This window comes from Sinohyriopsis cumingii, chromosome 11 (genome assembly GCF_028554795.1).
Source record: "Sinohyriopsis cumingii isolate HCF-2022 chromosome 11, ASM2855479v2, whole genome shotgun sequence".
Classification (NCBI taxonomy): domain Eukaryota; kingdom Metazoa; phylum Mollusca; class Bivalvia; order Unionida; family Unionidae; genus Sinohyriopsis; species Sinohyriopsis cumingii.
In genome coordinates, this window is record NC_142971.1 from 110,756,588 (window position 1) to 110,772,080 (window position 15,493).

Sequence of the window (15,493 nt, forward strand, 5' to 3'; positions counted from 1 at the left end):
GACACTTTTGCTGTCCCTATGCTACATTGTCCTTTCAGATGTATCATCTATTAGTGGACATGTGAATTCCTAACTGGTTATCTAATACATATATCTAACATTTCTATGTTTATGCACATCAGGCTTATCATACAGATAGAAACCTATTTCATGTGTTTTCCATGTTTGTTTTTTTTGTTGCATTTTCAATCATTATTATCTGAATATATCTTTACATTTCCTTTAATTCGGGGCCCTCATTACAGTCACACTGTTCCACAGTCACAGAGCTCCCTTCACTTCATTAGGGCCATTGCCAAGTTTCATGCACTCACAACTTTGCTTTTGAACCCCAATTTTGTGTTAGTACATAAATGTACTGAACTATTATGCCCATATATGCTTCATACCCAGCCTGCCAGTAGCTTCTCGTGGGTCAGTTGTTCTTCCTGGGGTTATCCAGGGTTCTTCCTCCACCAGTTATACTGGCTGCTATGTATAGCCTATCTTGTGCTGAAAAATGGCATTAAACCCTACAACAACAACAACTTCATACCCGCTTTACAGTACATGTATGGAGTATTGGCAGATGTTTGTTATTATAGCATCATCAGGATCAGACTTATCGAGTTTCAGTTATCAGTGTCCCTATATACCTCGTATCAGCCACTTGCAGCTCCACATACAGGTGTCAGACACTCCTCACAATCCTACCAACTCACCCAAGTCTCTCTTCCTGAGATATTCCTAAAGAACAAATTCAGAGCTAGGCAGTGTGTTGTGACAGGATTTGATCCCATTATGCCAAAGATTATTTTATATGTACAATAAAGTGTCTATTGAACCTATGTATTGTATGTTATTTAAACTGAGTGTTTTTACACAATTGTGCTGATGACTGACAGAGAGACTAGCAAATGGAATGTGCAACATGCCATACAAAAGGATGGATTGAAAAGACTGAATCAGCATGCTCCTTTAGTCAGTTGGGACAGAAAATAATTCTTAACAAAAATAGACCTAGACTTTGATGCATCTCACTAGTGGTCAAAATCTCTAATTAAACTTCAAAGTTCCTCATGCCCTAATACCGTATATCTGAGTGGCTTTTGAAAAGTCATCAGCTCAAGGCTGATCTATTTTTTGTAATGGCAGCCATATTTTGACATGATACATAGACATTTCATCAGGAAATTTCAAGGACCAAAATTTAATTCAAAGTTGACAAATTTTCCGACTTCAGTATTTTATTCATAGAAAAGAACTCTGAAATATCATTTTTTTGGAACTGGTAAAGGCTGCAGCTGAGGTGGATGAGGGAAACAGAGGACTGTACAATCTTAAACAAGGCCAAATATTAATGAATATACAAACAACTCAACACTGATGTACAGTTCCAGATAGCTTGAGTTTTTCACTTTTTTAATGGATTTTTATACTGTTTTAATATGTTTTCCAATTAAAGTGCACTTAACTTTAAGTTCATGCACTTTTCAAGAAAAACTGCAAGTTTTCGTGTACTTTTCCAGTACTTCTAGAACTGACTCAAGCACTTTTCAAGGAAACCACAAAAATTCATAAACTTTCCAAGATTATGTGAACACTAGTGTACGGTGGGTGAGCATGATTAAAAACCCTACAGGCCTGGATGCTGTCAAATTTGGACAAACTAAACCATACAGATTTAAGGAAAGTCTTTTGAAGGTTTTTTTATCTTTTGTCATGGTAGCCATATTTGGTAGTGGATGAACATAATTTGTATAAATTATAAGACATTTCATGCCAGATTGCTTTCTGCCAAATTAAGTTAAAATTTGTCCTGTGGTTTTTTAGAAGAGAAAATGGTAATTATTGACACACAATTGAAGATGCATGACAGTTGATACAAGATGGATGCTAGGTCATATCATAAACATCATTTGGTCTTTTAAAAGTTAATAATTCTACTTGCCATTGTGCTTTGTCACATCTTTATATTGTACAACATATTTAATGCAATATCTATACTGCGCACTTGCAAAATTATTATTTACATACATTTTGAAAAATTACATCATACTCAATGCACAATGATCTCATACATAAATTCATAATCAGATGTATGTGCATATTAGAAGAGTTAGGACCCTCTGACCATGTCACTAGCTTTCATCTTTTGAGGTGCATTCTCTCTATCCCAACATGGTCACAATGAATATATACATGCGAAATCCATTTAAGTGGTAACAAGAAACCATTTATGGTATCTTCTTCAACAATCATGTTTTGCATATATTTTTTTTGCATATACTTTACAGTTGCTTTTCTTCATTGAGCCATACTGTGATTAAACCCAGACACAATTCTGGTTCTTCATAAAAAAAAATGAAAATGTGAGGGGGGATTCGGGGGTCCTAACCCAACAGGTCTCAAGTGGTGCTGTCCTCGGTCAGGGGGTTGAATCTGGCTAAAAATGTAGCATTGCTCCTGGTGGACCTTATTATCAGAATATATTGCAATGTTGTTGCTTCATTCTGACAAAATCATTTAAAAAATAACAAATTTACCATAACTTTAAACAATGTTCATTTTCACATGAACTTGTTCTCCAGTGACATTAATGCTGAAGTTATTACATGTGTATGTCAGTGTTCACACAGTCACATTGATTTGTCAGTGTTCACACAGTCACATTGATTTGTCAATGTTTGCAGCACATATCCTCTTATACTGTTCTCTTTTCATAATAAATCTGTGACAAAAGCCACCCAAATATATCAACTATGTATATACATATAGTCACATAAATTCACTTGTCGTTTCCAGCATTGGACACCAACTGTTAATATTGGTAATACCAGTCTTGCTCTTTTTTGCAGCCAAGGTGAAGGTTTCTTCTGCTTCCTTCTTGCCACCAGTTACTTTTTTTGGCTCAATATTCATTTTTTCTTTTCATTCTCAACAAGTGTTTTTTCCATTCATGCTACTCAGTGCATTTTTGACATAGATTTTGATACAGGGTTGCATTTGCTCTCTCATGTAAGAAATCTTTCTTAAAGAATTTTATTGCACTTTTTCCAAATGCCTTCAGGCCAGCCTTGATGTTTTGTGCCTAGTTGTAGGTTTCATTGCTCATACTCCATTAATTTAGAATTAATAACATCCTTCATAACATTGAAGGATGACTCAACCTGTAGGCCATGAAAACAACTCAGTACTGAGAATGGAATCAATTTGGAATCTTCCAAATCATATTGGTCCAACATGTCTTCCTTATAACATTTAATTGTATATTTGCAATGTCTGAAGGTATGTGATAGACAATAAGTGGCTTCTGGCATCTGAATGGACTGCAGCCACAGACTTCAGAAACTTGCTGTTGATGGGCAACTTGTCTTGCAGAGTAATAAAATTTTCTCTTGCAAAGATACAAAGAGCCAGTCCTATGGCATTCAGTTGTCTTTTGAACTTACCAACTATATTTCCATCAACTTTCCATTCAAGCAGTCCTCATTTCCACACATTTGTCAAATCTTTATCCAAACTTTTTATGTCCTGGTCTCTGTCAATAACACAAGATGCCAATTTTTGCAAGCATGCTTCTTTCTTTTCTTTTCCATCATTTTCTGTTATACAAAGATTTATTGGATGAGTAGAAACTTTTGACCAATCAGAATGCTCTTTACAACTATTGTCTGTTCAATATTATATGAAATAAATTCTTTACAAGGATCATTGTGGAATATGACCAGACATACCGTTTTTAAAAAAAATCAGATTGGAGATGATATAAAAAGCAGATTATATACAGAAAAAGCAGACTGAAGTGAGGAGAAAAGCTGAATTCTTGTTTAAAATGTCTGTAAGAAACAAGGGACAAAAAAGGCATTGTGTAAGATGAAGATGAACAATAGTCTAAATTAAGCATATTTTAGAAATTATAGATAATCCCCTTCTGCCATGCAACTGAGATTTTGTGGATTTACCTTAGTCACAATAATTTACTGATTTGTACAAGACCAAAAATCATATTTTTGAAATGTCAATTATAGATTTAAGATCCTAGAAGGATAGTTACTGAAAGAAAGGCATACAGGAAAGAAACAAGAAAGGAAGAAAGAATGGCCTCCACTTAGACAACTACCTGGATATTGTATTCTTTGTGTGATGCAAATTGTCTTAAGTTACCTGCCCCTGTTTTTCCAGAAGTTGTTTAATTTCTCTCTCTTTGCTATCCATTTGAATTTGTAGCTTTTGGATATAGGTTTCTTTTTCTGACACTGAGGTTTGAAGCCTGTAAATAATAATTCACTATGTATGTGGGCATCTACATATATATAATTTTTAATTCGTACTCTACAGAGATTCAAACCCAGGTCCATAGGTACATGACACCCATTGCCTTGCCTGCACGCACGAGCCCATATCCCTCACAACTAAGCACACACCACCAGTAACTATGCTACTTAATTAGTGTTATATGCATTTGTGTGTAGCAGACACACTCGCATGATGACCTAGTAATTAATTCTCATCTATCTATGAAAGAAATCAAGGTATATAGAATTAATTATAGAGAAATATAAATATACACCAGACAGAACGGAAAGTGCTTTCCCTGGATTCTATAGAAGAATGCTTGATAATAGTAGGCAGAATTATTAGTGAATAAAAATAACACTATCATACAGGTCAGAGAATTGTTAATCTGTACTCGATGGAGATTTGAACCCAGGTCCGTGGGTAAATTGCACCCACTGCCTTGCCTGCACACATGAGCCCAGGGATAGCACATTCCATTCTGTCTATATATATATATATATATTCATGCAAGAAACTAAGAAAAAGCTAAATATCAAACATATAATCTAAATGGTAGAAAATATACATTTGGGAGAGAGAAAGAGCGAAAGAGGAGAGAGATTGCAAGCATTTCTGCACGCAAAGATATGTACAGCTATTTACAGTGCACTGCAATTTACTTCTGATTAGAATGTAAGTAATTGTGATCTACTTGATATAAGGTGACCTACACAAAATATATCCTTGCTAAAGTACAAGGAATCTATATCAAGAACTGGTGACAGTCCAGAATAAGATCGAATCATACTTGAACTATAACCCAATCAATATATAATATACATGCAACTAGTCACTCATCCTTTCACTGACTCTTCCTCTTCACTAAAATCAGATGAAGCAAGTCAAAGAGTAACCTACTTGCACCAGGGTTGGCATGGCAAATGCAAGATACATAATAATAAAATCATAGACAATGAATCTAGAAACCAACTTTGGGGGTATAGAAATGTTTTTTTCCATAATATGCACCCAATCAAAATAGGTTAGAAAAGTATCTATTACCATACAAATCCAGCCCTCCCAAACAAAACCAGAGCACAGTAACTGATGATTACATAGCTCATGTCTACAGAGCTTTAGTGGCTGCAGAAGCTACTGTATAATTAACTTGAACGAAGAAAATAAATTCAGGCTAAACTGATCTTGACTTTGAAGTACTGGCCCCATTTCTGATGTTTTATGCAAAAAAAATTATGTTCACTTTCCAACAACTTTTAATTGGCACAATATGGACAGTATTGTACTGACATACCCTTAAATCAAACACATACACATGTACATACATACACACACACACGTACACACACACATACATACTGTAAAAGGGCTTAAAAACTAATCTAAATGAAAAGAAAATTCTTTTAAATGACAAGGCCCCAATTGGCCGAGTGTTTAAAATGCTTCCCGTACAGAAATTTCTCATGGATTCCATTTGGAATACTTCAGGAATCCGTATGGAAGAGATATGGACTGAAAAACTTATGGAATCAGACAATTTATTCCATATAAAATCCATAAGTGTTCACAGCAAGCAAAATTTCCATATGGAATAAAGTTGATACTTTCATCCATAAGTACTTTTTTCCATATGGAAAGCAGGCTCATGTATTATAGCATCATGGAAAATATTCTCTGAAGAATTAAGAACCTAAACTATCTGATTCAAATATAAATATCGGTGGGAGTTTGTGTACCTGTATATGTCAGTGTAGCTGATGTGGAAGGATGAATATATACTCATATAAATTTGAAGAAAACACATGCATGTTAGTTTTCTTTAATTTATTTCCACAGATGTTTAAAAGCAGACAAAGACATGACCCAAAAAGTAGAGAAAATGTAAACATGATTAGAATATTAATATCTGGTAGTACAAGTATAGATGAATCTTTGAACTAAATTTTTTTGGTGCAAGGTGAATTTTGGACTTGATCAGATGTTTACTCTGAATTTTTGCTTCCTATTAAAATATGCTCTACAAAAATCATACCCTAGTGAAAATGTGACTGAAATTTCAGCAAAATCAGTTAAATTTTTTTGACATTTACTCAAATATTCTTTTTTTAAAACTAAAATTAAGGTATTTTAGGATATTTTACCAAAATTTCTGAAAATATCAGTGAAATTTTGTGATTGCAATATCACTGACTGCCAAAATGTCTGAAAATATCAGTAAGACGCCAAACTGATTAACTTCTAGAATTTAAGGAGGGACAACGTATAGATCACTAGTGGGTATTGTGCCAGATACCCATGTCTATCAAAGATAGTCATATCTTTACAGAGTTTTCTTGGCCCACAAGTAGAATTATCCTATAATATTGTGAGTAGTATTATTGTGTGTATATCAAAATATTATAGGTGTGTTAGAATTCAGTGTAAAATAAGAGTAATCATATCATAATAAACGTTTGTTACGGCTGCTTATGAAACAAGAACTAATTCAAGAGACCACAACAGCATCATAGTTTGTACATTAATCAAAAATCAAGTTTGCAGTACAACACTGACATAAGGCAGGTTCCTAGGCTGTCTTCTTTTCATAATCAATGTCTCAAATGGCTGCTTTTCTGTAATTCTGCATCATTTTCACAGTTTAATTTTTCAATTCAGGTTAATATTTTATATTTTATATATGTTTATGTGTTCACAGATGCCTGTGCATATGTTCCAGGCTTGATACTTTGATTTTTAAAATCACTTAATTATTTACTGTCAAGCCAGATTCTTCACATCATGTTGTGTATACTGTATATATTGTACATAACTGATAGAAGGCATCAAGGTAGATTAGTTCTGTAACTAACTGAGTTACCTTCTCTAAATAAAGTCTTTATTATAATTATTGTTATTAACTCCCATATCTCTTGCCTTAGACGTCATATAATTACAACATCTATATAATATTTTTCATGTACACTGAAATATCACCTTGGTTAATAAAGTCCTGTTTAATTCATATCCATTATTTATTTGAAACCTTTTGAAATGTATGAAAACTACTGAAACTTCAGTAAAATACTATATAACGATTACAATTTTAGTGAAATCTCACAAAAGATTTAGTAAACTCACAAAACTTTCAAGGAAATGTTAGAGATCTTGACAAAACTTCAGTGAAAGTTTTGGCCAAAATTGTTGTGAAACCTCACAAATACTTCAGTGAAATTTTAGTGAGATCTCACCACAATTTCAATAAAAGTTTTGGTTGAAATATTTGTGAAATCTCACCAATCTTTCAGTGAAATGAAAAAGACTTAAGTGATGCCATCATGGGTTAGGTTTTGTATGCAAGAAATAAAAATGAGGACAAGAAAAACCTAATTTGATAATGTCTGTCAAAACAAAATTTATGATCAGTGTATCCCCTTGGGGTGCAAGACTGAGAGTCAAAACTCTTCTTGGTGTCAAAACTGGGGGCCAGACTGAGTAAAAAACAAACTTTGGTATCAGAAATGGGGATCAAATTAAAAATATGGGGGTCTCTGAAGCACAAATGAGGGTAAAGGGAAACACTGTATGGTCCATTTTAAACATCATTGTGAGTATTTATCATTGATTTCCAATAATGTATAAGAATCATTAGGCAGTTTAATAAAAATCTGAAACAGGTTTTATATGGTTTAGGCAGAAAGCGCTTAAAAACCCCATCTGAAATCCGTCTTAAGTCTGCCTGGAAAATTTCATACCGGATGGACTATTACCAAATTCCGTATTAACTATTTACAAATTCCACATGGACCATTTACAAACTCCATATGGTATATTTCCAAATTCCGTATGGACTATTGCCAAATTCCTTATGAATTATTCACAAATTCCACATGGATTATTGCCAAATTCCATATGGAATTTTAATTTTATTCCATAGGACAACCTACAGATCTCATGGCCAGGACTAATTTGCATATTCCATGGGATTTTCCATAAGAAGTACGTAAGGAATCCATAACATTTCCATATGGATACAGTGAAATCCATATGAGTGGTTCAGCTATAGTCCATATTGATATTTCTGTAAAAGTACGTATGGATTCCATAGCCAGTCCATATGAAAAATTTTGTACGGGTCATTACCTACCACTATCATCTCACTTTTGTCCGCATCAGTCTGAGTCTTGTGCTCAGCCAATGTGGGTATGTCAGAAAGCTTGCCAGTAGCTTCCCATGGGTTAGTGGTTCTTTCTGGTTTTCACAGGTTCTTCCACCAGACATACTGGTTGCCATGCATAGCATATCATGTGATGAAAAACTGGCATTTAACACACAAAAACAAATTCTTTTCAATTACATGAGAGTTGAGGTACTACAATGGCTCCCTCCTATGGGGGCTGGTGTTATGAAACTCTCTCCAAACCTTTGCCTATGGCATAGGAAAAAAGTCTGGTTGTAATGCACTGAAGCTGTACTTTATGTATATGCTTTGATCTGTACATATATGCACTGAAGCTGTACTTTATGTATATGCTTTGATCTGTACATATATGCACTGAAGCTGTACTTTATATGCTTTGTTCTGTACAGATATGCACTGAAGCTGTACTTTATGTATGTGCTTTGATCTGTACAGATATGAACTGAAGCTGTACTTTATATGCTATGATCTGTACAGATATGCACTGAAGCTGTACTTTATGTATATGCTTGGATCTGTACAGATATGAACTGAAGTTGTACTTTATATGCTATGATCTGTACAGATATGCACTGAAGCTGTACTTTATGTATATGCTTTGATCTGTACAAATATCAATGCTGATACTAAGTGTAGTGCAATTGTTGTCCTCTACGTCAAATCAAACTGCACAGACCCAAATCTGCCAGCACATCATGTGCCAGATGATATGGGTTTACATTCTGCTAAGAGTAATCAGTAAAATGAGTACCACAGACCCTGATCTGCCAGTACATTATGTGATGTCAGATCAGGGTCTATCTTATTTGCAGCTGGATTCAAAAGCAAGTAATTATCAAACTGGAATTATTTTCCAACAAAAAGCACTCTCCAATGGTAAGCCCACACCTTTACACACAATTTATAAAGTGGGCACACTATACATGTACTGTAATATGACTAATATATACTATAATATACTTCAATGCATTTACCTGGCAAGTTCTTCAACTTTTGGACCATTCGAAAGCTCAGCTTCTAATCTCTGTATTTTCTCCTCTGATCTACATCAAAATTAACAAATCGTCAGATATACTGCACCTAAAGACTGACAGTTGGAACATCATAAATGTGATATATTTTGTATAAAACTTTGACACTTACATAAATTCTTAATGCCAAATATGTATCGAAGGATCCCAACTCTGTAGTAATTATCAAAGGTACAGACTATTGAAATAACTCTATATCTTTGTTAACAGCAGTTTCATTGGTTTTGTATAAAAATTGAGTTGTGACTTAAAACCACTCCCATAACATCAAAACACACGGAATATACGTTTACACAAAATTCATGCAACCAAAAAAATATTTGCAATTTTTAATGAGTTCACAATATTATAAATGAATAGAGTATGACTGGCTTCTACAGTATGGTCTATTCTAGGACTGAAAATTAAAGAGGGAAAATTTCCACCTCCACTTGAAAAATTAGGGCTATATCCTAAATACAGTACACAATTTAGTGAGACACACAACAATAAGGCTTGTAAATATTATGTATGGTTGAATTTCAAGCAACATTCCAAGAAATCAGTGTGAATACCACAATTACACATCATAAAACAATCCCTGCCACAGACTCATGAAAACACCATTCTAAAGCTAATAATTAGTGCAAGGAATAAGAAAGCAGTGGGTGAGTGATGAAAGGATTTGAATTGATACATGCACAGAATGGAAAATCTATTTTGTGGGGAAATTCAGGCAGTCATGTGACCATTTTTTAAGCTGTACTTTCCATTTCATTGAAAATACTGTAAATTCATTCACTTTTAAGAGTATTCATTTTTGTGGTTTTCAGGAAAATTAATTTTGTCTGGACTTGAATTTTTATATATGCTACTGAAGCAGGTGCGAGTCCTATTTTCGTCAACAGATGATCCTTTTCATTTGAGTCCTCACATTCTCCAGTGTACCAATCATGAAATCCTTAACACAAGATCCTCTACTGTTTTATTTAGAACAACAATAATAAAGTGAATTCCAGGAAACAATGTCCTGCATTTTTCATTGGCCTCCTCAACAGCAAGCAGCCAATAAAATATGGCTGAAATACAACAATAAGTAATTGGGTTTCTTTGTGGAAACAAAACTGAGTGGTTCTGACTATTAGGGTCAATAGCTCTTGTAAATAAATAGTCAAAAAGCTGACAATTACAAGGTCACATCGATATCAAGCTGCATACAAAATTGTCATTGAAATCCAACAGCAAAGGATCTTATTGTTCAGAAAAGTGAGTGGAAAGGTCTGATAATCTTCAGAAAAGTGAGTGGAAAGGTCTGATAATCTTCAGAAAAGTGAGTGGATGGGTCTAACAATCACGAGCTAGAACTCTGATAAAGGATGCAGAAAACTGATGTACAAATTCAGCCAAGGTCTAATGAAAATCAACATGTATACCAAAATTGGCTGAAATCCAATAATAATTAATGGAGTTATTGTGCAGATATAAAAGTGGGTGGGCCAGACAACCACCAATTATAACAATGCTCGACCTTCATGAACAAAGCTGATAATTCAATTCAGCCAAGATCTCCTCAGTATCCAAATGCAAACTAAATCTGGTTGAAATCCAATAATAATTATGGGAGTTACCATTTAGAATTGAAAGTGGGATGGACGGATGGAAGTCAGGATGCACAGTTAGAAAGATGGACATGCCCAAAATTTGCATGAAAAGCAGCAGACAAAAGTTGAATACTGTATTTATTCTATAAATCTTAAACACTGAACATAACCTAAAATGCTTTAACATGGACCATAATCTTGTATTAGGACATCTAGATGGATGAACACACGGATTAAGTACAGACATGCACGATCATGCCAAAGAAAGTGATCGTTTAGTTCAGCTTCTCCAAACTTGGTACACCAAGAATAAAAATGAATTCACGATATATTCCATCTTTTCCAGTTTCACCTGGAAACATACTTTTTGTGTTCTTTCTGCAGATAAATGAATTCCTTTTCTATATCTTCTTTCTCCTTCTCTTTTTCCAGTGCCACTTTGTCCATTAGGGTTTGGACCGAGATAAGTTCCTTCTTTAGAACAAGTACATCTTCTGATCCAGGCCTGTGGGAGGGAAGGAGGAGGTGTAGTGATGGAAGGAGGGGGTAAAAATGTATGCTAAACTTTTGGTGAATAGGTAAAATGATTATTCACTGTTCATGGGACTTTTGCAGTGCATTGCTAAAATATAAAAAATGAACACTACAGGAAACTGAATCTGCTATAATGAGCACTGCGTGTTCTGTAAGTATTCCAGTGTTTTGCAAATGAAGATAAATACCAACTTCAAATTTCAGAAAATCATTTGAATTTTTCATTTAGACCTGGATGTTTTGCCTCTAAAAGAAAATTACCCCGATACTGTCTATGAATCGGATTCAGGACTATAAACAAAATTTAAGATGTAGATGTCTTGATCTCAAACATTACGGTTATAAAGGTTAAAAAACTTGCAAAAAACAAAAAAACTGTCTAAACTTTGAAACATTTATAGCTGTACTGGTCCATCACATCAATTTCCCCAAATCTAATAAAACAAAAATGTTTAACTGACAGATACATGCTATGAGGCACACAAGGTTGGACACCTGCTGTTAGAAAGGAGTATGGAGTAGCTTTGCATGGTCTATGGTTTTGTCAACATAAAAATGTACATGCATACAAGAATATCTGAATTTCATAAAATTCATATGGTATATTTATTACAAAGATTTAAGCATTATGATTACAAGATAATAATAACATTCATCATGATGTACAGAGAAGCAGTCGTACCAATTAAATGACATACATACCACTGTTTTGCCATGTTCTCATTTTCATGTTATATCCATTACATTATCAATGCTGATCAATAATATGTCTATATATTTCATTGTATTGTTTTCTCTATCCATGAATACTCTCTTTTACTTACTTCTAAGTCTTTCTTTCTTAACGTTCTTTCTGCAACATGAATGTGACATCATATGGAAAGAATAATAATACCTTTGAGATAGTTGTGTCTCTAAACTACGAGTATAAGTTTCCTTTCCTTCCATTTGTTGCTGAAATGATTCAAGATACAAAATGCTTCATTGTTTCCCTTTAATCTGCAAAAGCTAGGAAGTAGTCACAAAAACAAACTGTATGTAGACAGATAAAGAACCAGTATATATATATACACAAAGAATCAGCAAGTAGATATACAAAAATCAGTAAGCAGAAATATAGTGATGGTATGCTGTTCATGTTATCTGTTATTTCTTGACATGTCTTTGACACAAAGATATTATTCCTAACAACTTTAATTGCAAGACGTAATGTTGATTGATTAGAAAATTTGTAAACTTTTGAAAAGACAAGTGACACACTCCCATGGGTAATAACCCCAAGAAGCATCCCAAAATTTGACACATGTCATGTCTTCCTTCCAACCTGGTGACAAACATTTTGTTTTAAAAACAGAAACATTCCAATACAAGCAATTTATATTTCTAAAGTTGATGATAATTGGTTGTGTGTGGGCAAATTAAACTCAACCCTAGCTAATAAATATATATACAGAATAAACAAGAACAAATGAAAGTAAAACACTTTGCTAAAGAATAAGTGATCTTAAGCAAGCTCAAAAATTAATCCTATATGCTCAGTAAGGTTTTTATTAAATCACTAAAGTCATCACTGACCAGATTATTTTGGTCTCCTAAAACCATATGAATGGAGATTGTTCATCATTGGTAAAATATTGACTTTTATGGGTTCAGAAAAGATGTTAAATAAGTCACCAATGGGATCTGTTATGTATATTTAATTTGTATTGTGACTGACCTTTGTCCATAATTAAGGGTAGAAGTTTTAGCATACCTGACTAAAGTCTTTTTACTGTAAACAACATATTCCATTGCTAAGTTTTGTCAATGATTGTAGTTCTATTAGAAGATTAATAGTATTATTTGTTGGTAAACATGTTTACTTGGATTTTAGTTCAGGACACTGGTTTTCCCCTTGGGAATTCCTGGTGTACCTGATATTTGGCATATTCTTCACTAATGTTTTAGAAATAGAACTGATCTTATTTGCAACTTAGAATATTCTCAAATGAAATTTTGACCCTCATTCTGGTCCTCTCATTGTGATTCAGGTTTTTTACATTAAGGTTGTTTATATTGTAATTACTCATTCATACCCTAAGACCTTAAGTGGAATCAGTCTTTTAGTTGTGTTCAGTTTTAATTTGACAGCATTTATTTATTTAAAATATTTATTGGAATTACGGAGTTCTCATTATTACTTTTGGACTAATTCACTTTTTGGGGATTACTGTGAATTCATTTGGAGACAATTTTGATTATATCATTCTGATACATCAAGACTGTTACCACATCAACACTATTCCAGGCTATTAGTACATCAGCACATTCAAGATTGGAATTCATTCGGAACACCACTCGAATTCATTCTATAATTTTGGACTTGTGAGTGAATTTTTAGGACTTATTGGAATTTAATCCACAAGGCCAGAAGTTCTTTTAAAATTTTCATATTGTATTCATGCAAAATAAATTGTTTGTTGAATTTTACAAAACTTGATGGTTTTCACTCTTTTCTGTTGCTTATTTTAAGATGATAGAGTTGTAACAGATCTGACAGCAAAAAAAGCCAATGTATGTATTAATCTGATTCAGAATATGAAAACTGCATTGATTTATTTGTTGGTGATGCAAAAGGATACCATTTTTGCTGGTTTTATTTTAATGAAGATTATGATTTTCCAAATGAACAGCCATCAACTTGAAAGATTTAAGTCCACATAATGTTTTTTTTTATCTTTGTTGTGCATTCTTACTGGATTAATATTCTTACTTTGTCTAATTAAAACTTTCATATCATTTGTTACATTTATGGAAGGATTTTTCTTTCACACAATCGTGTACTTTCCTTGCAAGGTCAAACACAGAAAATTATGAGATTAGCATAAAATTTATCTGATTCTGGAATGTCTTATTCATGATGCAAATGGTGTTTCTAAACATAGTGATGAACAGTGTGATATTTTTATTTTGTTCTCTGGCTATCTGCATGATTTCAAATATCGAATACAAATGTCTGTTTTCTTACTGAAAAGCTGAGCATTATGATTACAGTTAAACACGATAACCTCGCTGCAAACATGATAAAACTTGGGAATATCCTTAATATTTTACTTATGAAGTTTAGTTTTTAAATTTATTTTATTAAAAAGCAATTAAATATTTATCGAAGTTATCTCTATTTTTGACTGCAAAATGATATAAGGACCAGCTTCAAGTTTTTTCAACTATTTCAGGAAATAACTGACATTTCTTTTACAGATGTAACACTTGTTTTGTTAGACTGAATTGTGTTCCATATATAGTTTGGTACCTTGTCTCTGTAACTGATGAGCGCTGAAACAAATCTCTGATACAAATTAGATATCAAAAGATGTCTTTCAGTGAAAAACTTCATGTAAATATGGCCATCCATTCCAAAGGAGTTAGCGGCAACATGATTTTCATGATGGCCACCATGGTAATGAAAAGTGTTTTATTGCTACTCCTCCATAGTGGCCATATTAGACATCAAACAGGTATTTTGTATTCATAAAAACCACATGCCAATATTCCCAACCAGTTTGGACTGGTGATAAGAAAATGTTCAAAGATGGCCACCAAGTCAACCTTATTGTATTTCAGACTGGCACCTTTTTCACTCTGAACCAATTAGACATTATACGTCTTATATTGAAAACCTCCTTGTGATATGTCCATCAGTTCAGGAATGGGAACAACACAACTTTTTTCTTCAGGATTACTGCTATGGTGGAAATATTTAAAGTCTGAGGATCACCATTTTTAGTTAGGATCAACTAGACCAATGTGTTTGTAAAGTTTTGTGGCAATCCTCACAGGAGTTTAGGAGTAATGATAATAAACTTGTGCTGTGAGACAATGGACAGAAATGGTTTTTCATAAACTCTTCATGT

The 15,493-nt window shown here is 33.6% G+C and overlaps 1 protein-coding gene across 7 annotated transcripts in view; it reads right to left on the bottom strand.

The window, feature by feature from the left end:
- LOC149789290 (uncharacterized) overlaps positions 1-15,493 on the bottom strand; it is a 163,096-nt gene that overhangs the window by 111,661 nt on the left and 35,942 nt on the right. For all 7 annotated transcript variants that reach the window (XM_089975487.1, XM_089975489.1, XM_089975486.1 and 4 more), the window contains 4 exons: positions 12,496-12,554; positions 11,431-11,571; positions 9,430-9,498; positions 4,147-4,252 (listed from right to left, as the gene is read on the bottom strand). In XM_089975487.1, the coding sequence (XP_089831613.1) occupies positions 4,147-4,252; positions 9,430-9,498; positions 11,431-11,571; positions 12,496-12,554 (375 nt within the window). The remainder of the gene's footprint in view (positions 1-4,146; positions 4,253-9,429; positions 9,499-11,430; positions 11,572-12,495; positions 12,555-15,493) is intronic.